Below are 25,016 nucleotides of genomic sequence, written 5' to 3' on the forward strand. Positions count from 1 at the left end.
TGTGAGCCAATTCGTGTCTAGGCAACATCTCTCGAGCACTCTTCTTTTTTTTTTGGGGGGGGGCTCGTGTTGGTCGCAGCGATGCTCAAGTTTAAGGTGGATCGTTTCGAATTGCGTGTGCGTGTGCGTATCGGTCTGTGCGGTGATGTAGCGATGAACAAAAGGGCTCGAAAGAAGCGAGTGATGTCTTCGCTAGTCGTCCTGAGAAGGCGACGTGCCTATCGTGGCGAAGCGGGTCGGTAAATGGACTCGGTGGGTACACCTCCTCACTACTCACAGCACGCAACCTCTCCATTATACGGCACCACAGAGCTCCGTGCTGGAAGGAGGAGGTGGCACCGAACTACCCCACCCTCTCTCACGGGCACCCATCAGCAGCTGGAGAGTCGCTTGCATTGACCGGCGTGCAATTTGAGTTGTCGCCATCGCTGCCCTCATCACCATCGTCCCTCTCCTCATCTGATCCGGCCTCGCCCACTCGCCGGCGCTTTCGCCGTCCCTTCATCACTTGTCGGGTGCGGCGCGTCGGCAGTGCGTTGTCAATCGCCTGTGCCCAGTCTGGGGTCCCTGCGGCGCGCAGATGCTCATATTGGATGAGCACCTCTACTACGTGATTGATCGTCAGCACTTTGCACCGGTTGCCGAGCACCACACTCTCCCTGATGGGCAGTCGAGCCGTGCGCACGCCATGGCGTTGCGCGGAGGCATAGCTCAGCCCCTTGTGCGCGTTATGGTCTACGAAGGCACCAACAATGTATGCTGTGCCGGGATCAATGCTGGTGAGGGCATCTGGTGCGTCAGCGGTGAGGAAAACCACCTGATTTGGCTCGAAGAGCACACTCCAGTGCTGTGCCTGCGTGACAACAGGTGGGAATCGGCGAAAGCCCTCAAAGTTTTCGAGAGTCTGCAGCACCGCAGCCTGGGCAGTGACGTCGTGCTCGGTGTCACTGGCCTCCTTGCCCATCAGCGACGTAATGATGGGGCGAAAGGGGAAGCCGGCAGTGCGCAGGGCGCTGTAGCTGAACTTCACCTGCGATACGGTGCTCTTTGTGTTTGCCACCGTCATACACCACGCAAAGCTGAGGTCAAACACAATCGCCGGCACATGAGGATTGGCAAGCTGGGCCTCGCACCGACTCACTAGGGCTGCCTCCACCTGCCGACGTCTCTCGTGTAACAGTGTCGCCTCAGTGCGGCGAGCTTTCTTCTCCTCCTCTGACAGGTGCTCCCATAGCTCCTGCTGCGCCTTTTGCCGGTCAGCGGCGACGGCTTTCCTGCGCTCCCTCTTCTCTAACTTCTTCTGCCTCCAAAATCTACGTTTCTCGTCCTCTGTCCACAGCTTGCGCTGACGGCGGGGTTCTGCAAGCGTGCTGTGCGAAGCCTCAGTAGCACCATCACGAGCGTCGTGTGCGTTGGGGATGTGGGCATCGATGTCAGAGGTCAGCGAGGAAGACGACACGCAAGGCATCGCTGGAGAGGTAGCCGCTGCCGCTGCTGCCCGTGACATCACCTCAGACTTTGAAGCAAAACGACTGAATAAAGCGGCCCCTCCGTCGTAGCTCACTTCGGTTTTCTTGGGTCTCAATCCCACGCACGTGTGTGCACCAGTGCTGCAGCAAGTCGAGAGTCGCGATAGCGCGGCGGAGAGAGAACGACAACCGCCGTGCCAACCGTGTCACTCGCTGCAGATGAGGGGTCAAAGGCAAAGAGATCAGAAAAGGGAGGAGGAGGAGGCGAAGTGATTGAGAGAGCGCAAAATAAACTAAAAGCACACCAAACGCGTCAGTGATGCGTGTCATTACGTACGAGAGTGTCACTCGCCGCTACTCGTGTGTGAGGGGCACCAGTGGGAACGTAAAAACGCACACCATTATAATCCCCACAGAGTCAGACGCATCATGTAGCCCAGGTAGGAGGGCGGCAAAGAAAAAAGAGGCAGCAATTCGGTTCTCCATCGCACGTCCAAGACACGCGCCCACATGGCAGCAGCTCTCGCACGCGTTGCATTCCTTTCTTTCATCTTGCGCTGGAGTCGCTTTCCACTTTAGGGGACAGCAAAACATTTAATGGCGCGCGCCGCACATATGCACAAACCTGCGGTGGCCGCCGCGTCACGGCATTAAACACAAAGGCAACGCGAGGACTCGTTGATGCGGCATAAACAACGACACAAAACAAAGGAATAAGAAGGAAGGAAGGAAGGCACTTTGGCGCCAGCAAATGTGGCAGTCGGAGTCGCAACCAAAACAGAGGAGAACACCAAAGAAAAGGGATGCGAAGAACTCAAATTTGGCATACGCGTTAACGGTCAAATGTGGCGCGCCATTGAAGTCACAAAGCAGTAAAATACAGAAATTCGCTGAGGAAGTAATTCCAACACCTACGCGAAAAGAGGAGCTGATTGATGCACACCACTCTGTAAGCCCTCTCCCCTGTCTTTTCCACAGGCGCCTCCTTTTGACCCTCGTCTTGGCCAGTGACGTACGCGCAGGCACTGCGTCACACAACCGCAAACGACTCTCATAAGTAGGCCTGTTGCGTCCAAAGCGGCAGATGAAAAATCTGATTTTTCTTTTTACTGTTTTCAGCTTGTCAATTCACTCATACACAGTGGTTCAAACGCCCACTCCAGTCCGGCCTGTCAGAGGCCCATCGCGGGGCGCGAGGCAGTCGTACACACGCGCTACAGCAGTGCGCCGACGCAGCCATCTCAGCACGGCCCCGGCCCCGAACTCTGCCCACCCGCCCCCGCCTCGCCGGCCGCCTCACAGCCGCGCCCGTTATCCAGGCGGCCACCCGCTGCCTCCCTCGCGGCGGCTCAGTCCCCCAGCCCACCCCAGTGGGCAGTGAGGCACAGGGGGAGGGATACGCTCGAGCCACGCTCACACGGTGCCCCTCGCATGGGTGCCCCCCAAGCGTGCGTGTTCGCTGCCGCAGGTCTCTCCGACGCATCGCCATCCACGACCTGCCCGCCGGCATCAGCAGCGGTGAAGCTCTCTGCCCTCCTCCCACCCACCCCCACGGACTAGGAGCCTGACCCTGTCACCACCAGAGGTGGCCCGGCATGCAGCAGGGATAAGGGCTGCGTGGCCTCCCCAGATACAGTGGGGTACTGGACCCTGGCATACCTCGCTGAGGTACGCCCCTTGGCAGCAGGGACGGCGAAGATACACAAAAGGAGACAAAAAAGCGAAGGAGAACACACGGCACACACGGCGCCCAGGAAGCAGCAGTGAGAGAAACAGAAATGTGGTGTGGGTAGAGAGGAAAGAGGAGCTCCGCACACATCCTCTTACACACCCGCGACCATGCCTTCTGAGGGGAGGGATCGCCGCTTCAAATCACGTGCCACCATCACCTAATGCTTCTGGAGAGGCCATAGGTATCCCTCCGTCATGACTGCCTACCGCCTGTCTCCCTTGGAGCCTATCTGCCTCGTTATTTCTCAGATGCTGGTGTACTGTATGTTCGGACGGATGCATGTGGTGCCAGGGAGGTGAGCACCGAGGTTCGATGGTATCGTGATGATCGCCCGCCCGTGCACGCCGACGGCCTCCGCAGCCTTCACCATCGCCTCAGCTACCATCTCGGCCTTGCGCTCACCCTCCGGCTGGGAGAGGAAATCACCGTGGCGGCCAGGAACCATAGCGCACACACTCGGACCCGCGCCAGAGAGAAAGGAGTACACAGCACCGGCCTCTCGCGCGGCCTTGGCGCACGCATTGTAGTGCGGATACAGCTTACTAGAGCGCTGCTGCTCGTGGAGGCAGTCGCTGGCGTCCTTGAGCATCCGCAGGTCTCCGGTCGAGAGGGCCAGGGTCAAGATGGCTGTGCTGGAAATATTGTGGACAGCGTCGCGGAGGGACACTGTGGTTGGCACCAAATCACGGGTGACGTGGGTGCTGGCCTTCATGAGCCTATGCGGTACGAAGAGCACAATAGCGAGGTTTGGCGGAGTAGGGACGTGGTACGTCATTAAGCTCTCCTCATCCTTCTTGTAGACAAGCTGAATGCCGCCGTAGATGGCTGGGGCAGCGTTGTCGGAGTGCCCCTCGATCTTCGAGATGGCGAGGAGCAGCGCCTCTCTATTTTGTGTCTCCATCGTGAGACCGCAGAGCGTCATGCCCGCCACGAACCCCGCCACCGCAGCTGCGGAGGAGGAGCCGCAGCCGCACCTGTATGGAACGTTGTTGTGCATGATGAACTTTAGTGGCGGCATACTCTTGTGCGCGTACTCCTCGAACGCGATTCGGCAGGTCTGCACTACCATGTTGTCCTCGCCGGTGCTGATGTGCTCGTGGCCCTCGCCGGTCACTGTCATGGAGAAGGTTTCAGCCAACTCCACCGTCAGTTCCATGAAGATGGAGAGCGCCATGCCGAAAGTGTCGTAGGCGGGCCCGATGTTTGCCGTCGTCGCCGGAACACGAACGGCGACTTTCCTGGGGAGCGGCGTAGCGACTCCGTTAGACATTGCTGCGGTAACGACGTGCTGATTGTGGGTTTTTTTGCCGCGTGGAGAGAGGGTGGATACAGTCAATCAAGGCGTTGGGTGACAAGCTTGGGGCTACGGTGTGTGCGCGTATGTCAGTCAGTGTGTCTGAGACAGAGAAGCGGGGTGGAAACAAACCAGCAACAAGCGCGAAAAAGAAAAAAATGGTGCAAGTCTGAAGCACCATCGCCCATCCCCGAGTATAGCGTTGCGAGTACGATGGTGAGGGATTCAAAGAAGATGCAAGGGAAAGAGAAGGACGTGGTTGAGGGGAAACGGAAGCGAGACCTCAGCAGACCGGTGAATGAAGAAGCAGAAAAGGCGAGCGAGGGGAGAAGAGCAGCGGTGAAACCACCTGGGGGGGGGGGGGCAATGATGAAGGGCTTTCCCTCCCTCCTGCCTACCTCGGCTGTTTTCACGTCAGCCTCTTGCTTTGCTTGCCGTCGCTGTTCTCCACCCAAGACGGCGAGTCGTAGAAAGCGCCGCAGATGCCATGCCCCTTGGAAATCTCTCCGTTCTGATGAAAGGAGCGCCTGGTGGTGGGCAGTCTGAAACTCGCAAACACACACACGAACACAAACGCCGCTTTCAGGAGCTGTGAGCAGGAGAGCATCAGTGCATCGGTGCGCGCTTGCAGCTGAGTCCCTTTTCTTTTGCAAAGGTTTATAATTTGGCTTGCTTCATAACTTTAGTTACACTTTACTGCCCGACAGCGTATCCCAGGGCCAACCCACACACACATACACACACGAATAGATACATATATGTATATGTATATATCTATCTATATATGTATCTATATATGTCAGGCAGGCACACGCATGCACGTATCGTCACGTACAGAGAGTCCTACATGCGTGCTTGGCGCAGAGAAAGTTCACTACAATCCACGTCTCGCCTTTTCACGCACAAAATAAAGAAGGAGTGCACAAAGCAACCAAGAAGAAACAACGGAGTTTCCCGTCTTCTTGTCATCTGCCCGTGTTAGTTTCCTCCCTTCCGACTCACCGAAAGGAACAGCAACGCAAAAATGCATGCAGACACTGATATCGTTAGCACCCTCTCTCTGTCATCCCTCTCGCACCTCGTAACTCGACGCTCTAAAATACAGCATCGATTTGCTGAAATCTCTTCTCTCTAATGTGTCGGCACATTTTGTTATGTGTGTGTGGGTGTGGGTGGGTGGGTGCGTGCGTGTGTATGTGTTCTCAGTTATTGGCTTCATTGCCTTTCTCTCTTTTTTCCCCTAAGACTTTCTTCTCTCGTTGTCTCTTGAACATTAAAAGAGTGGGAGGAGCACGAGATACAGAAAAGACCGAGAGGCCAAGCGCAGAAGCTTTGGCGGAGCATACGCACCGGTTGGAGCGAACCCTGAAAGCCTTCTCTCTTCATCTCACCTTTTCCTTGTACTTCGCTTCGTCTTCTTTGAGTCACGGTTTTTCCACCCTTTGGTTCGCGTCAGACAAAGAACGAACATGTCCGGCAGTGGTACACCCCTACACCCACACACAGAGCCTGATGTAGGCGTTCACCTCTTCTGCGTCTGCTGTGCTCCTCGGCCGTTTTGGGTTTGACTCAAATGGGTCCTGTGCAACTTCGTGCAGAGTAGAAACAACAGCAACAACAACGGGGAACGCGATGTCGAGGTAAAACAACCAAAAAGGGCAAGGGCTGACAGTGCATGAAAGCGGAGCGGGAGAGAGGGGGGGAGGGACCTGCGAAAGACGCAAAGGAGGGAAAAGAGGGACACACCAAACGAAACGGCTCTGGGCGACTTTCGTTTCCCATTTGATTTTACGCTTCGCTTGGCAGGGCTGGGCGGAGGGCAGGACAGGACGAGAGAACGGGTGAGGAAGGAACGTGGAAAGGGGGGAAGTGGGTCAATACTGGCATCCGTACTGAGTGAAAAACGGAGAAGAGTGGGGTGAAATATGAAAGAAAGGAAAAAGAAGGAGCCCGATAAACACGAAGGGCTTGATCGTCGCAACAACCTTTCATCGCCACGTGACGCACACGCACACACACACACACTAGAGAACCCGCTTTACTCGCTCTTTCCTCCTCTCTACCGAACACCCGCACACTTGAGTGTAGAGTCGTATGATGTCGAGAGGAGTGCAGAGGAGGAAAAGTGATGGATACAGCGCGTAAGGGTTCACTCATCTTTGTGCTTCTCGCTCTCTCTCTCTCTCTCTGAGTGTGTGTATCGTGATAGAGTTCAGTTATCCGCGGCAGATGGGCAGATTTGGGGGATTCGGTGGGCATCCACAGGGAGAGAGGAGAGCGAGAGAGAAAGAGGGTGGCCAGGTGTTTTCTCGCTCTTATCATCACTCTTTTCTTGCGTGTCGCGGCGGAAAAACAAAAGAGGTGGAATGAGGGCGTGAGGGAGAAGACACTGCCGCGAGAGAGAACAGGGATGAGGGGAAACACGAACCACATTTCTACAAGAGCAGCTGCCTAGCCACCGCCAGTCTCGTTACTCGCGGGCGCGCTGGCGGAAGACGCTCATCTTCACCTTGGAGGCACCAATCACGAGCTGCGCTTTGACGAGCTCATCAAAGACGTTGACTTTCTCCGCAAAGTCCATAAAGACATGGCCCTTGGCTGAGTTGTTGCGCAGGGACACAAGGTGCGCAGACATTGGCCCGAGGGCGGCGCGGATCTCCTCGTCCGTTACGGAGCCGGTCGTGTTGAACATGAGGCGATCACCCACGGTCTCTGAGGCCTTGCGCTCACGAGGCGGCGGGCGTTTCGACGCCGGCGTCGTCGCAGCCGGAGCGGAAGGCTCGGGAGTCGGTTTCTTACCACCCTCGTGGGCTACCACGCGCACCGGCTTGTGTTCAGCAATCTTCACCGGGGCGCGGCTCACCAGGCTAGCCCAGCTCTTCGGCTTGCTGCTCACTGGGGCCGATGCGGGCTTCGCCTCCCCGGCCTCCAACTCCGCAGGAGTCGCGGCCGACGCAGGCTCCTCGGTCACCTCTGGTTTCGGTTCCTGCGCAGCCGGAACCGCATCAGGCTCCGGCGTGGCCGGCTTCGACTTCTTGGCCGCCTCCGGCTGCTCCGCGAGTGCCGAAGTCGGCTCAGGCACCGGCCGCTCCGGGGCGACGGCGCCGATACGGGCAATCACCTGGTGTCGAACATAGTAGCCGTCTATGCCGTACGTGTCCTGGAAGGACTCCAACGTCGTGACGATGTGGTAATACTGCTGCATTTCCCCGAAGGCAGTCATCGTCATGAACACGTTCACGCCACCGTAGAGAGGCGCAGCATTGACGCTATCGACGCGCAGGCGGCTGCCCTGTAGGGAGACGACCCACTTCTGCACGGCGATCGGCACATAGTCGTCGCACACCTCAGAAATGCCGAGCTCGAAGTCGTTGACAGTGAGCGTGGCGTGGCGGCCGTAGAGGTCAGCAATGTTCGCGGTGTTCTTCGCCACACGCTCGACGAAGTCGACAGTGAAGGCGTTCGCAACTTGCTGAGCGGCAGCCATCTTTGTGTGTGTGTGTGTGTGTGTGGGTGTGTGGGTGGGTGGGTGTGTCTTCTTAGGCCTCGCACAGTTTTGTAAAGAGAGACCGGGAGGTTCTCTTGATAGGACGGCGCGCGAGTGAAGAGCGCGCACGCGAAAAGGAGATGAACCAAAAGGAGGAAAGGCGTGGGGGCTTTAGTTAGAAGAAACACGCAGTCGAGAGCGGGGGGAGAGGGAGAGAGCGGGTTCTTCTCAGTGCAGCAGGGTTTGTGTGTATACATACACGTGAGGAAAGTAAAGGAAAATGTTTGATGGCACGGAAAGGGAGGGGGGGGGTGGAAGAGGTTGAAAGAGTGAAAAGTAAAAACGAGTAACGGGACAACCGTAGAGACGCGCGATGCCGAAAGCAGCGCAAGGGGGAGGGTAGTAGCAGCGCAACATGTCCACGGGCCGCACCTTGTCAAGGAAACCCGCACAGTGGCGCGCAATCACAAGACGAACTTGGAATAGGGAGGAACATCGCACATTGCGTCGCCGGTTGAGATCGAGCAACGCCATAAGCTTCTCGACTGGGCGAATAGAGAATATTCGAGGCGTCCAGGAAAGGGGAAGAAAGTGAAGGTGGTATCATCCAGTGCGCTTAGCATGCGAGAAAACATAAGAGTAAGCGTTAGATTCTGAAGATGTGTACCTCTCTCGCTCTGAAGGTGCTTGCCTCAGCTGTGACAATGACCTCGCTCATCCCCCCCCTCCTCACCGGCTTTGCCTCAGCGCCATCAAACGACACGCCAGGGCGACTTTCGTTCTCCTGTCCTCCTACAGAGTCTGCAGTGTTCCTGCAAGAGGGAAAAGTCGTCTGCGAGATGGGGAAAGAGGAGGGGGAGGGGGCAGCGAGAAGAATCTGGCAATGAATCAGGACCCAGCACGCACCTTCTCTTTAACCATGTCACACCCACACCCTTTCAACCGGAATAATGGGCGTCACGACAGCCAGCAAGCGACTCACATAGTGGGAGCTGCGGCGTCCATATTCAGTACAGCGGTGGAGACGCCCAAATTACGTAGCACGGCCGTGCACAGCGCCACACTTCGCGAGTCCACGGTTGAGTTACTTGACCGTAGCAGGTGTACAGCCCGCCTCATCGCAGCAGCGTCAGCGGATACGGCCAGCTCCCGCAGGAGGCGCGCTCCGTGCTTTACATCGACACACGACCTGTGTGCCACGTTCAACTCCGCGACACGGAGAGCAGTACCGATGTCTCGGGCGTTGAGTGCGACGGCCATGGCCGCCTGCAGCCAAGCAGCATCCACAGTGATGCCGGCATCCTCCATCTCGCGCTGCAGTGACGGTAGCCGCAAAGCCCCGTCCACCGGCGCAGTTGCAGCGTATACTTCCAGTAGAAGCGCGTAAGTGGTGCTGGTGGGCGCGGTCTCGTAACGCGGGTAGAGGCAAAGCACCTGCTCTGCGCGCGTCGCGCCGCCAGCTAGTTCGCACGCGGCCAGAAGCAAGTCGAGTGTAACGGAGGTAACCGGAACCGGTTCGCGCTCCCCTGCGCACTCAGCAGCCGTCTTTTCCGCTACAAGCACCATGGCAGGATCCTCGACATGGGTTGCCGCGACGAGTGGGGTGAGAGCAGCGACCACGTTTCGCACGGGGTCTGTGGACAAGAGCGACAGGCGGCGGGACTGCAGGAAGAGCTTCGGTCGCTCACCAGGTCGATTGTAAGGCGCCGGTACTTCGCTTTCCAACACCCGCAGGGCGGAGCGCACCCGCCCCGCTTTGGTGAGCGCCTCTACGTAGAGCAGTGCCGCTACGGGCTCGTTTTCCTTCGCCACAAGTCCAAACCGGCGGTACGTGTTGATGTAGGAGCGCATGTACGTAGCGGCGTCCGCATCGCCGTGTTTGGCGCACTTGGCCAGCAGACGGAACACCGTAATCTCGCTGCTCAGCACCGGCTCTCGCACGGCTGTCATTGCTGCACTGGGGGAGAAAGACGAGGAGGAGCCAGCGGCCTCCACGCTAGCGGCTGCCTCAGGCGACGAAGATGGCTGTCGTTCCCGTGCCTGCAACAGCTCTAACACTTTCACCACTGAGGATGGCGGTGTCGACATGTTCATCGCACTAAGGAGAAGGTACGGTAGCACAATCGACGGTGTTACACGCTCCGGCGCAGCGCGGTGTAGCAGCTCAAAACTCTCCTGAATGACAGCAGTATCGTAGTGCAGCCGTAGAAGCGTTTGGAAGCAGTGTTGCAGGCGCAGCGGGAGAAGCGGGTAGCGTGCAACGGCGCCGGTCTCGGTGATGATTTCGACTTCCTCACGAATCCCGGGCCACCATGCCACACAACTTTCGTGACCGAGACGCAGATACAGAAGAAATATTGACAGTTTGGTCACCACATCCGGCACGACACCCTTTGCACGCTGTAGCTCGACAAGGTTCTCCACCTCATACTCGTTGAAGGTGTCGGTCATGCTAATGGCAAGCAGAAAAACGTTAAACAGCTCCACGGACGGGGTGCGATTCTCCTGCTCCAGCAAACACTGCGTGAAGAGGAAGCGCATCTCCTCCAGCTTTTGGAGGTCGCAGAGGACCTTGAGCAGCAACACCGTCATCGGCTCCACATCCTCCACCCGACCGCAAAACGCTGTGAGTGGCTTCCCCGACATGAAAGGCGGTGCAGCGGCGGCAGCGTCACCAGCGGTTGTGCGAGAAGGCTCTGCACACACGGAAGGCGCCTGCGCACGCTGCGTCTCCTCCTGCTGATACGATCGGTAGAAACGCTGAAACTGTTTGAACACTTCCGCAGCGGCGAGAAGACCACGCCCGTCGTGCTCCACGGCCTTCAACACAATTTGGTATGGTGTGAAGCCGGGACGACCCGCCGTATGCGACGACAGCCAGAGAGACACGCGACGCATCTGCACCGCCACCACCCCCGTCCTCCAGAAAAAAGCCGCTGCACGTCTGTGCGGGTGGGGGTTGGTCGACAGCAAAGTTTGTCTGTACACTGATGACGGTGTTTGTACATGGAAGTACACACGGAAGGATAAGCAAGAGGGAAAACAGAGAAGCCATGAAGACAAAAAGAGGAAGCCACACCTACCGGTAACACATCCACAGAGAGGGGCAAGGAATGAGGTCCCCTACCTCTCCGCGCGCCATCGTTGCTGTCATGCGACACATGGTTCATGCCTCCACAGCGGAGCATTTACCATCGCCGGCTTTGGATCCGCTTTGCAGACTCTGGGACAGCTCTCCATCAGCATCGCCGACGAGTAGACGTACGTCTCACTCTTGACGAGGGTAAGGTAAGAGAAGCCAGTTGCAGCACACCTATCCCTCTTCCTTTTTTCAAGATTCGAGCACCCGCTGCGAAGGCCGACCACCGTACCGTAGCATCGGTGTGCCGCACCCGCCCTCGTGGGACGCCGAGAACCCGCAGTCCACCCTCTGGTGCGGTTGTAGATTCTTGGTGTCGCCGTAGAGGACCGGGCTGGCGCGGTGCTGAAGACACTCGCTGTCATAAACAGATTTAAAGCAGCTCACTGCAAAGCATGTCGACAATTTAACAAACACTGACACCGCCATTCCTGTCAAAGGCGTGCGGGTTTAGGTGAGAGTGAAGTGCCCCTGCCGCCACATAGGTATCGCAACGTCTTGCTTGCCGCCGCGTGTGCGGCAGGTCATCCAGATACGCACCCTGTGACAGGGACGGAAATAGATGACGCCGGCAGTGAGCCCTCCTTCCCAGGCCGTAATACCGTCCTGAAAGTCTCCGTATCCAAAAATGCGAGAGCTGTACGCGCTGTCGACCAAAGCTGACATGATACATCACATCCAGACAAAATAGGCTGAGGTCAGAGGAGAAAAAGCGATCAGCGAACAAGGCGCGGGGAGAACTACACCGCTCAGCCCCAAAGCGCGGGTGTGCGAAGTACGCAGCATCTCCTACATCCGAACTTGTGGGCTGATGGATAACAGACGCTTGATTCGTGGTAAGAGCACCCCACATCACACCATCGAGACTTCCAGACTCCCTCGTGAAGAATCGCCACACCACTTGCTGCAATGCAGTCGCTCGAAGCGACACAGGGAGAAGCACCGCACACAGACAGAGCACAGGGCCTCAGAGGGCCCTACCCTGAGGCTGGCTGCTTCCCTCCTCGAGCTCATCCGGCGCGCACCCTCACCATCCCCTGTTACTCACACAATAGACGCCACCGCTGCCCTCGAACAGGATGCTGCCTGTGACGCTTGGACTGAGACATGAAGTCCACCCAGGTCTTTCTGGCCTCGACCGCGCAACACACATCCGAAGGAAGCACAAGCAAGAACAAGAGAACGCTGGGACCATGGCCCGATTTAACAGCACGATAACTCTTCCTTGACAACCCGGATTTAACTACAGTGTAACAGAGATGCATAGATGAACGGCGGCTCCATGCAGCTGCATTCGCTTACCGGTACGTATCGAAGTTACACGCTCAGAACGAAAAAAAAAGATCTCCCGCACTTCCACTTGTCTGTGCCGGTGCCTTTAGTCCAGTACCGGCACTGCAGCATGTCGCCTTTTAATGCGCAAACGACCAGCAAACGAGCGTGACGCTACACGACCGCTACACCGCTGCACCAGGTCAGACATGAGGATCGTACATTCACACGCAACGAGAGGAGGAAAACAATCGCACTTCATTCCGTGCGTGTCACGTCTGTGTTGATAGTGCTCACAGAAATTTCACTTCATGACCTAACAACAACGACATAGAAGAGCGCTTGAACTCCTCTCCAGTCCGGCCTGTCAGAGGCCCATCGCGGGGCGCGAGGCAGTCGTACACACGCGCTACAGCAGTGCGCCGACGCAGCCATCTCAGCACGGCCCCGGCCCCGAACTCTGCCCACCCGCCCCCGCCTCGCCGGCCGCCTCACAGCCGCGCCCGTTATCCAGGCGGCCACCCGCTGCCTCCCTCGCGGCGGCTCAGTCCCCCGCCCCACCCCAGTGGGCAGTGAGGCACGGGGGGAGGGATACGCTCGAGCCACGCTCACACGGTGCCCCTCGCATGGGTGCCCCCCAAGCGTGCTCGCTGCCGCAGGTCTCTCCGACGCATCGCCATCCACGACCTGCCCGCCGGCATCAGCAGCGGTGAAGCTCTCTGCCCTCCTCCCACCCACCCCCACGGACTAGGAGCCTGACCCTGTCACCACCAGAGGTGGCCCGGCATGCAGCAGGGATAAGGGCTACGTGGCCTCCCCAGAGACAGTGGGGTACTGGATCCTGGCATACCTCGCTGAGGTATGCCCCCTGGCAGCAGGAATGGTCATAGCAACAGGAGAATACGAAGAAGTGGCAGTCCTCGACAGTTGCGAAGTCAACAGTGGCAAAGGAAAGCGGAAAGATCAAAGGGACAGCAGAGACACACAAAGTCCCACACTGTCCTTTGAAGTGTTCTCCCCCACCCCCTACCCCCTCCCTCGCGTCCTTCCCGATGCCATCATTGCAAAGACCGATCCACATGAACAGGTGCGGTTGGGGTGGAGATGGCACGCTGAGGCGTGCATGCACACACACACACACACACACAGGAAGGTGCACATGCAGACGCACGAACAACTCAGCATAACCCTTCAAGTAATGATCATCGCGGCGTGCCTGGGAGGGCTTGAGGGCACGGGGTTGGCAGGAGTGTAGCGGCTCGAAAGTGTGGCCATACCGGCCGCGCAAGACTAGTTGAACTCATTCTTGGTAGCCGCTGCTGCGGCTCAAACTGCGGCATTCGCCTCCTGCAGTGCAGTCGTCTTGATGTAGTTAATCTTCATAGCAACGTAACCCGGAGCGAACTCGTTTGTGGTACGGTGCAGGACCCTGTACTCTGGGTAGTACTCTGGCTCCACCCCGATCCCCTTGCCTTCGTTGTACGCCCTGCCGACGGGACTCTCGGGGTCGAGGAAAACAATGACGGTGAACCGCTGCGGCCTGAATACGCCGAGCACCTTCTTCATCCGGTCCGAGTAGTTTGCCGCTCGGCTGTTTGTCTCATAAGAGGCAAAGGAACAGTGGTCCTCTGGGGTAATGTGGATCGTTTGGTACTCCTCATCACGGATGGCGTTAATGCTATAGCCGCACGGCTCGAACTGGAGGTCATGCAACGACCACGAGTTGTCCACGACGCGGTCCAGATGCGTTGCAGAACGAATCGCTGCCGTCTCCGCGTTGGTGGAAATAGAGCGGTCGCTAAACCAGTATTTGGTCTGCTCCTTGTCCAGTCCGTACATGGTCATGCTGAGCTGGGTGTCATCCTCGGAGTTGCAGGGTCGGATGATGTCGTCGTAGCAGAAGAGAAAGTAGTGGTCACTGTCCACAGGGCCAAAGATGTAAGGCTTACCAGTAGGGAAGTGCTGCTTCAGCGTTGCACATTCGTCTGCAAGCGACGTGTGAGGCTCCTTCTGCTCCCACGGAAACGAGTAGTTTTTGTGCATGAAGGAGACCCACTCCAGCTCACCACGCACCGCGCTGATTGCTTCTAGGATGTTTGGGATGCTGTTCAGCAGTGTCGTGGTGCCGCATGTGATGAGAATGATGCGACTTTTCATCACGAACAGAGAGCTCTCTGTCAGCACGTAGCTGTTGATGTACTCGTTCGCCTCCTTCGACACAATCTGCGCATTAAGCGAGCCGACCACCCTGGTCCACACAGAGTCGTCGAGGCTGCGCAGACCATCCACGTGCGTCTCCAGTGTACAGCGCAAAATCACCTCGAGGCGCTTCTCCGGGCCCTCGAAGCTGAACCCCTGCTCAGGATTGTATCTTTTCATGGAGCCCCACATTGCCATGAGCGTTAAGGGGTCCTTTGTAGTATTCAAGGAGACGTTCATGCTTGCTAGCGAGAAATTATCGGGATGTGTAGAGGTGGACCACCTGAGTCGGTCTTGGTACGTCGTTCAGTGTAAGAGAAGGTGAGAGTCACCGTGTCTGTGTGAAGACACCGCTACGCTGCAGATCTGTGGAAGTGGGGGAGGGGGGGGGGGCAATAAGCGAAGCTTTTTCCGGTACGCAGAAACCCCTTGGAGGAGGAGAAAGTGAGAGAGAGAGACCAGTGACGCCAGCGTTCATAAGCGCGTGTGAGATTGCCAAGAGAGAGAACGGAGCAGAAAGGGGGGGAGCACAGACACAGCACGATAAGAAAACAGTCAAGGTCAGGAAGTTGCCCCACAGACGAGGAGGCGGGGGGGGGGGGTTATACACACGTGTACGCAGGGGGAGACGCACACAGGAATCGCAGAACGTCGCTCCGCTTGTGTGCGCCGACCCTACTTCATTAGAGTAAAGACCCCTCTCCTCTACATGGGCGGCGTGTGTACAGCGTACCTGACGAGTGAGGCTACCGACACAAAAGACTTGCGTGCGAAGCGCGTTGCTCGGAGTGACACCTTCACCGTGGCGACTGCCGTCAGCGAGTGCCTCACTATTTTTCTCGCTCCCGTGTCAATGGAACTCCAAACCCAACAACATATGTTTCGCTCGATGTCACGGAAGAGATTTCCTCGTCACATATTGCCGTCGCAGCTTTTCTATCAGCTGAAGGGAGCAGGCTTACCGTAAGGAGGCGGTGTAAGATGCACCTCACGGCCGAGATGAGCGCGCTCACCCCAGCCCCTCGTGGGCCGAGACCAACATGCGGTCGGTCATGGTAAAGATTGCGACAGGCGTGTCAATATCCACGACCGTCCACATCACCGTCTGTTCAATCTCTACGCCCCACTGTGTGCTGGTGGGAAGCATGCAGCATCCATAGAGAGGACGCTCATTGGCGTGGAAGACAGATGTGAACCGCGTCTCCTCTGGCAGTAGAAGAGTACCATTAAGCGTAACGACATCAAGCTGTAGCGCATACCGTACGTTGTAGCGTCAATCCTGGCGTCTTTGTAGGCGCGTTGGCTGCTCCACCTTTGGCAGCTCTTCTGTCGATATTTAGTTCGCCACGGTGCAGTTTTGTCATCAGCCTTTGTCGTTTTTTTTTTTCAACTTTTGGTACAGAAAAGAGCGCGTTGATCTCACACACACACACACACACACACACACACACACACACACACGCCCGCTGGCAAAAGCCGTCGCGGGGTTAGATGATGAAGTTACCGCCACCAGCGCTGAAACCTCCCCATCTCCACGCACTCAACATAAGTCGGTCAGCGCTAAGAACGTCATCTGCACTGTCTGCGAAGTGCCCAATCTCGTAAACCGTTTAGCACGCAAGTACTTCATAGCCTGATCCAGGAATGCCCGTGTGCTGCTGTGAGTTGTTGACATCCCCCTCAACACTGCTAGGTCCAATGGCGTGATGTGTTACAGGTATCAAGGTGACAGCCGCATATCGGGCAGCACCACCAATGGAAGCCTCTGCATACATCGCATCTCTGCATGCAGTTCCACATTGGATACCCTTAGCTTCAACTCTGGTGTTTCCCATACTAGCTGGTCAATCCTAGGAGGACCTGGGTAGCGTTTTCCTGCGCAGCTACGACCTCCTTTGTTAGCTGGAGGCCATAGCCCAGGTACCCTGTCAATGTGTCTGCACGTGTATGCCCAGTAACCCCCACGTGGTCCGTTTCGGACATCCTGTTCGCAGCCAGTGGACCAGCCGTACCCTCCAGGTGGAGGAGAGGGCGTCCTTTGGGGTTCACACAGCGATGCGCCACTAGTGCCAGACTGCTTAAGCGCGCCACATCCGCAAAGTGGCGCTACGGTGGGCGTTGGCACTTCATCCACTTCAGCAGCAGCAGCGCGTCCTCTAGCGGCAACCGCGCCGCCTGTCATGTTTGGTGCTGCCTCCTCGAGCAGTTGACCATTCAGCTGGTTAAGCTGCCTTGTCGAAAAAAGCGGACATTCCACTTGTGCGATGCCTGCGCCATACTCTTCCGCACGGTCGCCGTATAGACGCTTCGCCCAAGACCAGCTATGGTAGAGAGGCGGCTAAATGGCTGGAACGCCCACCGTCATGGCACCGAATTCCGCCACAGGTTCCTCGACATCATCCAAGAAGACGGTGTACGTCGCGATCACCGTCCCCACTGGGGGTGAGCGAGTGGAACTTCGCACGGTGAATAGAATCTTCCCCAGTATCGTTCTTTCACACTGACCTTTTCCACCTCGCCAAGGAGTGGCACCCCTCCTCCATTCCGCCCTCCAATAAGCGCGCTCTGCTGTCTGCCGCAACACAACGCAAAGTCGCACAAACATCCGTCACTGCCGCATCTGGCAGTCCTTCGCGTCGTCTCCATGCAGAGGGTCTGCTCACTGTTTGTCCACGCAAACTGCACCTTCTTGCAACACGTCCTCTCGTCGATCACACGGACTTCTTCTTGAGTTGCTGTATGGTGTCGATATACTCCATCGCGGGGTTCTCTGTATTGAATCGGTCCTTGGCTGGTACAGTTTTACCCCGATGAGAAGAAATGTGTTAAGAAGATATCAAGGAGATGCGTGTTTGAAAACTCTTTCGGGGAGCGATTGCGCTTGGAGGACGAAAGCGAGGGCCCAACCTCTGTACAGCAGCATTATCAAGCGCACAAAGATGTACATCAAGAAGGGAGGAAGGGAGAGAATTCCAGTTCCTTTCGGCTGTACCCGTCTGACCCCGCGCACAATTGAATGACTCGCTCGTCTCGACACCGCCGCCCACCTTTACGTGCACGTAATCATCCATGATCGGCTTTCTCCGAAACTTGTTCGTATTTTTCTTTCTCCTACTCCTCTAATCGGTCAATAACAGAAAAAAAGCATCAGTTAAATGACCCCTCCAGTCCAGCCTGTCAGAGGCCCATCGCGGGGCGCGAGGCAGTCGTACACACGCGCTACAGCAGTGCGCCGACGCAGCCATCTCAGCACGGCCCCGGCCCCGAACTCTGCCCACCCGCCCCCGCCTCGCCGGCCGCCTCACAGTCGCGCCCGTTATCCAGGCGGCCATCCGCTGCCTCCCTCGCAGCGGCTCAGTCCCCCACCCCACCCCAGTGGGCAGTGAGGCACGGGGGGAGGGATACGCTCGAGCCACGCTCACACGGTGCCCCTCGCATGGGTGCCCCCCAAGCGTGCGTGTTCGCTGCCGCAGGTCTCTCCGACGCATCGCCATCCACGACCTGCCCGCCGGCATCAGCAGCGGTGAAGCTCTCTGCCCTCCTCCCACCCACCCCCACGGACTAGGAGCCTGACCCTGTCACCACCAGAGGTGGCCCGGCATGCAGCAGGGATAAGGGCTGCGTGGCCTCCCCAGATACAGTGGGGTACTGGATCCTGGCATACCTCGCAGAGGTATGCTCCCTGGCAGCAGGGTTTCTGCTCCATAAAAGATCCACAAAGCGGAGGAAATATTTCCACGTCAGAAGGATAGCAAGGAGTAGGGAAGCACGCTGCAGTTCCTGCGCATTTCTCGTTGAAGTTCAGTGTGCGTCGACATTGATAACGGAAACAATGAGAAGCGACTTTCAAACTGCATCAATAACTCGACGAGGAAACCACGGGATAAAAAAAAAACGAAAACAAAAAGCGCAGTCAAAAAGAACGCAACGCATGAGTGAGGAGAGACCACTAGCCGGCGGATCAACTCGGGGAGGTCCAGAAAAGACCGAGATAGTTATGCGGAGCGAGCGGGAAGAGTACACGAGAGGAGAGCGCACACGCACACCGAAGACGATGACGGACGATTGCGTACGTGTTTTGGCTCTATGTGCACGTGTGGGTGTGTGTGTGTGTGGAGTAAGAGAAGTTGTGTGGTGAAGGTTTAGCTTATCAGGGAATCACAGCACACCACACGCCGTCATGGACGGACTGAATACATCTAGTCCCTCTTCATTCCGCGTACCACAAGCCCCTGTACAATGCGAGAAGTCCCTCCTTTTCACACTTCGCTACTCAGTGCTGCGGGCAAACAAGAGCTGGTGGAACGCGTAGCCCTCACCAAAGAAGTTCACCGTGCGGTTCTGCAACGTGTAGGCGTGGAAGGCATGGAAGTTTCGGCGCAGCGCTGGCCCGTCGGCATCCTTGTCTTGCAGGGCAGCAATCGTGAAGTAGGCTGGGCGGAAGGTGTCGACGAGCTCCTGCACGCGCTTCGGGGTCGTTACTGCAGCCTTTGCATTCGTCTCGAAGGAGACGCACGGCACACCAGCGAAAGTGCGCGTCACCTCGTACTCGCCATTCGGCAGGGCGAGGAAGCGCTGTGTTGTCTTGTCTACCTCATCCAGCCCTTCTGCGACGTCGTAGAGGAACATGTTCACCTGCACATCCTCCTCCTTACGCTCCGCCACCCTGTTAACGCCGTCGTACACAAAGTTGAAGTAGTGATGACCATCCACAGGACCGGTTAGAAAGGACTTGCCGGTCGGAAAGGCGGCCTTGAGCTCTGCGTACTCCTGAGCCATGATGTCGCTCGTCTCGCTATCGGTGCACCACGGTGAGGTGGTGTTCTTGCGCAGGTATGAGGCCCACTCCACACGCACGCCTTTTGACTTGAGGAAAGCGATAATTGGGGTAATCAACTGGTGCAGCATCACCTCCGACGCGGACGTCACCACAAGCTTCTGCTTCATCACAATAAGAATGCTTTGCGTCATCTCCAGCGACAGCAGGTCCTTCGCAGGCGAGTGGTGCTGCAGTTCCTGCCCAGCAGCAGCTAGCACATCCTCCAGCTCAGCCACCTTGAATGTTTGCACATCCACAGAGGTGTCGAAGTCGAGCTCGAGGCGCTTCTCGAGTCCGCTGTCGTTGTAGTTGGTTGGGTTTGCAAATCCTCCCCATAGTGACATCAACGCGTGGACCGACTCCGGGAACACATCGCGAGGGGAAGCCCATGAATGGGGGGGCATTTTTCGTCGTCGAAATAGTGAGACGAGAAAGAAGGATAGCGAGAGAGACGCGAGTGGGGGAAGTGCGTGGGTGTGCGACGCAGTAGAGATTTCGACGCAGTGGAGGTGGCAGATGGTGAGAGGCAAGTGAGAGACGTGGACGGGGATGGCACACCCCACGCACACACCAGCAAACCGCGTCCACCACGAAGGAGGCAATACACTAGTGGTGAAGAGAGAAGAACGACGCCTAGCGAAGGAAGAGAGACTGGCAGTGTGATGTGTGTTTCACAAGTGGCGTCAAACACGATGTTTGTGTTACTTTTTCATGGCACGCGTACGTGTGAGAGGGGAGAAGGAGAGGAAGGTGGGCAACAGCAACAGAAGGACTGGCGAGTAGAAACCAGGACGAGTGGGTCGTATGGGCACTACGCGCTTGAGAGGGGAGAGGAGAGGGAGCAGCGGCACGGCAGTCGACACGAGGAGGGTTATCTGTGTCCGCAGACCGCTGCCGTGGACAAGCTACCTGCCCGTTCCTGGCTTGTGCATTCGCGTGGTAGTGCGTTACGCCGACGGTTCACTCGAAACGCCTCGGCTGCGTGTACATGAGCAAAAACAAGAATGACGGCGCACCAGTGTGCATCTTCGACATCCTGTGCCCTTACACACATTTTACTGCGTATGGGTGCGAGTCCGCAGCACGATGAACATGAAGAGTCCACCTTCCTCAGCTCCCGCTCGCGTCCTTTCCAACGAGCCTCACTATATGCAAACGCGTCGAAGAAAGAGGGAGCAAAAGTGCAGCACATGACTAATGTTTTCCTCTCCTCGCGTGGGCATATACTCGAATGTACGCGTGTGGCAATCTCGCATACGTTCAGACACATTGGAGAAGCCTAGTGTCAGCCCTTTCTTATCATTCTTATCAGGCTTATGAAAACAAGGGAGGCGTAGCGAAACTCACCCTGTCCACTGCTCGACCGCCTATTCCCCTCACCATCATCCCCCTTTTACTCCTATCCAGACACACGCACACCATCACACGCACGAATCGGATGAGAGCGCAGAGGGCTCGGCCTCAACGGCGCATACGTCTTCTTCCCAGAGCTCATGTCCCGTGTGTTTCCTTGGTTGCAACTTCGCTCCTCACGTATCTTGCCTTCTGCCATTCTCCACGCCTACATAGATGATGGGCCTCCCTGTGTGGGGAGAGAATCAACAGAGCTGAGTGGATCGAGCGGCTACAAGGTGGAGAAGCCCAGCAAGAGAGGCAGCTTGCTCAAGAGAAAGTAGGCAGACACAGAGACAGAAAACGACGAGTTAAAGACGGTGTTTGCGGCGAATGAGTCTACAACGCTGAAGCAGAGGGAGAGAGACAGCGATACACAATAGGGAAATGAAAAAGGCACTCAGAAGGGACAACAGAGGAAACACGAACAGACCAACAACAACACCCGAAGAGGGCAAGCGAGCGGCAGCGGGACGATTCGCCACCCCCGCCGCACTCTCACGCCGTCTGCCTGTGTGACTCCAAATCCAGCCCTTCACATAGCCCCACACACGCACCGCAAGGCCGCAGACAGACCGAGAGAGAGAGAGACACAAACCACACCACCCGACAGAGTTACGAAGCCAGCATTAGAAAGCGCACCATCACCCCAATGAAAAAAACGAAGGACAGAGAGACGCGTGGTGCCCATGCACACTCGCAGACAAGCACAACACTAAGTGGCCTTTTAGGATGAACGGCTCCGCTTAGGCCCGCATCGGCACCATCGTGCTTCTGAGCACACAAAGGCACATCGAGAGCCAATGCGCTTTGCGCCTTTACCTTTTCGGCTCTGATGACGGTGGTAGCAGCGGATTTCTGGACCCCTGGAAGAGCAAAGAAAAAAAAAGAATAGTGGCCTTTACTCGAGGCCTCTCATCTTTCCTACACCATCCTGCAGCTGCACCCTCTGCATCTCCAGCGTGTTGAGCTTCTCCATGTTGGCTGCGCGGACCTCCGCTGGCACCTTAGCTTCGTAATTGGGGATTGAAATCTTCTTCTTCAGTCCCTCAATCTGTTTCGTGAGGCCGTCCAGCTGCTTCTCCAACTTGGCTACCTCCTTCCCCACATCGATGAAGCCCATGAGCATCATGTTCACGCCCACCTCCTTGGTCACCAAGGAGAAGCCGCAGCCCTTCGGCACCGCCGCCGCCTCCTCGGCCGGGGACACGACAGTCACCTCGCCCACAACACCGAGCGTCGAAATCATCATCGTCTCCGCCGCGAACAGCTCCTGCAGCTCCGGTGTGTGCGCTGTCACCCACACGTCCGGCTTGTGCTTGTTCGTCAGTGAGTACGAGGCCTTAGTGGAGCGTACGCTGTGCACGACGTCGAGGATAATTGACATGGCGCTATCCGACTCCGCGCTTGACCACCCACATGGCGTCGGGTACTTAGCAACCATGATCGACTCGCTGCCGAAGCTGCTGTAGTTGGGCAGGCGGTGCCAAAGCTCCTCTGTGACGAACGGCATCATCGGGTGTAGCAGCCGAAGCGCCCTCTCGACGACGTACAGCAGCACGTCCTGCACCAGCTGCCGCTTCTCGCCGCCCTTCTGAATGGTCGGCTTCGTCAGCTCAAGGAATACGTCGCACAGCTCGTACAGCCAGAAGCGGTACACGGCACCGGTGGTTAATGCGAAGTCGTACAGGCCCTCCGACATGCCCTGCGTGGCCTCCACAATGGCGGTGTCGAGGCGCGAGAGAATCCAGCGGCACTCGAGTGGTAGCACGGCAGCGTCCTCGGCAGGACTGAACTGCTGCTTGTTCGGTAAGTAGTCGGTACCCAAGGCGTGGTACAGCACGTAGCGCACCACATTCCACAGTTTGTTGCAGAACTGGCGGTAGGCCACGACGCGCTGGATGTCCAGGTTGACACTGCGACCAGACTGGGTGTAGGAGAGGAGGCCAAAGCGCAAGGCATCGCTACCGCACACTGGAATACCGTCAGGGAAGAACTCCTTCTGCTGCTTGATCGCCTTTTCCACCTCCTTGTCGCTGAGGTTGCCGCTGCGTACTGCGTCGTTCAGGGTCTGCAGCGACACACCGTGGACGACGTAGAGTGGGTCGATGACGTTGCCCTTCGACTTGGACATCTTTTCGCCGTTTTTATCGCGCACCATCGCGTGCAGGAAGACCTCCCTGTAGGGCAGCTGGTCAGTGAAGTGCAGTGAAAGCATCACCATGCGAGCCACCCAGAAGAACAGAATGTCGTGGCCGGTCTCCATTAACGAGTTCGGGAAGAAGAGCTGCATGTCATCCGAGTCGTTGGGCCAGCCAAGCGTGGAGAAGGGCCACAGGCCTGAGCTGAACCAGGTGTCCAGCACATCTGGGTCCTGCTCAAACGAGCACTCCGCGATCTGCGCTTCACTCAGGCTAAACTTCTTCTTGGCCTTCGCGTGCGCCTCCTCCAGATTGCGAGCAACCACCCACGGGTCCACGTCTTGCGACAGCGGACCGACAACCTTGTAGGCAGGGATGCGGTGGCCCCACCAGAGCTGGCGCGACACACACCACGGCTTGATGTTCTCCAGCCAGTGGTACCATACCGCCTCGTGCGAAGGAGGATACAGGCGCAGGTCGCCGTTGCGCACCGCCTCGACGGAGCGGCGGGCCATGTCGGAGCAGTCTATGAACCACTGCGGCATTACCATCGGCTCTACAATGTCACCTGTGCGCTCGCAGCAGCCCACGCGGTACTCGTACGGCTCCACGCCGCGCAGCAGACCCATCTCCTCCAGCTTCTTCACTATCTCGCGGCGGCAGTCAAAGCGGTGCATGCCCTTGAACGGCTCCATCGTCACGTAGCCCTTCAGGTCCATCATGACCAGCTGCTGCAGGTTGTGGCGCTTGCCGGACTCAAAGTCGTTTGGGTCATGAGCCGGAGTGATCTTCACTGCGCCGGTACCGAAACTCATGTCGACCAGCGTCGCATCCAGTACGACCGGAATGACGGCGTCACGGAACGGACACTTGAGGAACTTACCATGAAACTTCTTGTAACGCTCGTCGTCGGGGTGGATAGCGACGGCCGTATCGCCCAGCAGCGTCTCCGGACGCGTCGTCGCAATCACCAACTCGTCGTCGCTGTCCACCAGCTTGTAGGCGACGTGAGTGAGGCTTCCCATGTCGACCTTTCGGTCATAGCCAGGAACAGTCATCTTGGATGACTTGGCTACGTCGACGAACTCCACCTCTAGGTCGGAGATGGCGCTCTGGAGCGCGCAGCACCAGTTCACCAGACGCGTGTCGCGGTGCACCAGACCATCCTCGTGCAGGCGCACAAACGCCTCCACAACAGCCGCAGACGACCTCTCGTCCATCGTGAAGCGCTCGCGCGTCCAGTCAAGCGACAAGCCGATCTTGCGCAGCTGCTCTGTGATGACGCCAGCGTGGTTCTTCTTGAAGTCCCACAGACGCTTCGTGAACTCGTCGCGTCCGAGGTCGTGGCGACTCTTGCCTTCCTCCTTCATGACACGGCGCTCCACGACGACCTGGGTGGCGATGCCGGCGTGGTCAGTGCCGGGCAGGTAGAGGGTGTTGTCACCCTTCATGCGGTGGAAGCGAGTGAGGGTGTCCTGCACAGCGCCCGTGAGGGCATGGCCCAGGTGCAGGTAGCCAGTGACGTTCGGTGGCGGGGCGACAATCACAAAAGGCTTGGCTGAGGTCTCAGGCTGGTGGTCCGAGACGGGCCTAAAGAAGCCCGACTTCTCCCACCACGGATACCAGTCCGCCTCCACCGCGGTCGGGTCGTACGTGGCCGCCATCTCGGGAGCCAAGGACTTCATGATGAGTGCACAAAGCCGAAACGTTTTCGATGAACAAAGAAGGGAAGGGAAAAAAGAAAAGGATGTGTCTTTTTGTTTCTCTTGAGAGGGAATATGATGAGAGGGAACACGGCGCTAAGAGATGGGAGGGAGGGTAAGCGGAATGCGGTGATGGTAGTGGCGGAGGCCTGTAGAAAAAGGACGAGAAGACGAGGAAGTCTACCTTTTCCCTGCACACATACACACATGTATAGACGAACAGGCGCAAAAAAAAAAATGGAGGAGGAAAGAGAAACAGCTGTTTTTATGTCCACTGCAACACACGTGCGCACATACACACCTGCCACACAACGCTGTGTATCACCACTGCCATTGTAAGTGAGGAAAAACATGTCGAGTAAGGAGGGA

General features: G+C 57.2%; 7 protein-coding genes across 7 annotated transcripts; all 7 read right to left on the reverse strand.

Moving 5' to 3' along the window:
* Nucleotides 1-358: 358 nt before the first annotated feature.
* On the reverse strand, nt 359-1,507 carry LBRM_30_3060 (conserved hypothetical protein; the record flags this gene model as incomplete). Its single annotated transcript, XM_001566881.1, has 1 exon — nt 359-1,507. One exon carries the CDS (start codon nt 1,505-1,507, stop codon nt 359-361), a length of 1,149 nt encoding a protein of 382 aa, XP_001566931.1.
* A 1,938-nt stretch (nt 1,508-3,445) lies between these two features.
* Nucleotides 3,446-4,471, reverse strand: LBRM_30_3070 (putative homoserine kinase; the record flags this gene model as incomplete). The annotated part of the gene is made up of 1 exon (XM_001566882.1): nt 3,446-4,471. One exon carries the CDS (start codon nt 4,469-4,471, stop codon nt 3,446-3,448), a length of 1,026 nt encoding a protein of 341 aa, XP_001566932.1.
* A 2,494-nt stretch (nt 4,472-6,965) lies between these two features.
* Nucleotides 6,966-7,982, reverse strand: LBRM_30_3080 (conserved hypothetical protein; the record flags this gene model as incomplete). The annotated part of the gene is made up of 1 exon (XM_001566883.1): nt 6,966-7,982. One exon carries the CDS (start codon nt 7,980-7,982, stop codon nt 6,966-6,968), a length of 1,017 nt encoding a protein of 338 aa, XP_001566933.1.
* A 978-nt stretch (nt 7,983-8,960) lies between these two features.
* On the reverse strand, nt 8,961-10,880 carry LBRM_30_3090 (conserved hypothetical protein; the record flags this gene model as incomplete). Its single annotated transcript, XM_001566884.1, has 1 exon — nt 8,961-10,880. The coding sequence occupies one exon, from the start codon at nt 10,878-10,880 to the stop codon at nt 8,961-8,963; it is 1,920 nt and encodes a 639-aa protein (XP_001566934.1).
* A 2,839-nt stretch (nt 10,881-13,719) lies between these two features.
* ADOMETC (S-adenosylmethionine decarboxylase) lies at nt 13,720-14,832 on the reverse strand (the record flags this gene model as incomplete). Its single annotated transcript, XM_001566885.1, has 1 exon — nt 13,720-14,832. The coding sequence occupies one exon, from the start codon at nt 14,830-14,832 to the stop codon at nt 13,720-13,722; it is 1,113 nt and encodes a 370-aa protein (XP_001566935.1).
* Nucleotides 14,833-18,861: 4,029 nt separating this feature from the next.
* LBRM_30_3110 (putative S-adenosylmethionine decarboxylase proenzyme-like) lies at nt 18,862-19,755 on the reverse strand (the record flags this gene model as incomplete). Its single annotated transcript, XM_001566886.2, has 1 exon — nt 18,862-19,755. The coding sequence occupies one exon, from the start codon at nt 19,753-19,755 to the stop codon at nt 18,862-18,864; it is 894 nt and encodes a 297-aa protein (XP_001566936.1).
* A 1,949-nt stretch (nt 19,756-21,704) lies between these two features.
* Nucleotides 21,705-24,608, reverse strand: LBRM_30_3120 (putative valyl-tRNA synthetase; the record flags this gene model as incomplete). Its single annotated transcript, XM_001566887.1, has 1 exon — nt 21,705-24,608. The coding sequence occupies one exon, from the start codon at nt 24,606-24,608 to the stop codon at nt 21,705-21,707; it is 2,904 nt and encodes a 967-aa protein (XP_001566937.1).
* Nucleotides 24,609-25,016: the final 408 nt, after the last annotated feature.

The sequence above is a fragment of the Leishmania braziliensis genome, chromosome 30, assembly GCF_000002845.2.
Source record: "Leishmania braziliensis MHOM/BR/75/M2904 complete genome, chromosome 30".
Taxonomy (NCBI): Eukaryota; Euglenozoa; class Kinetoplastea; order Trypanosomatida; family Trypanosomatidae; genus Leishmania; species Leishmania braziliensis.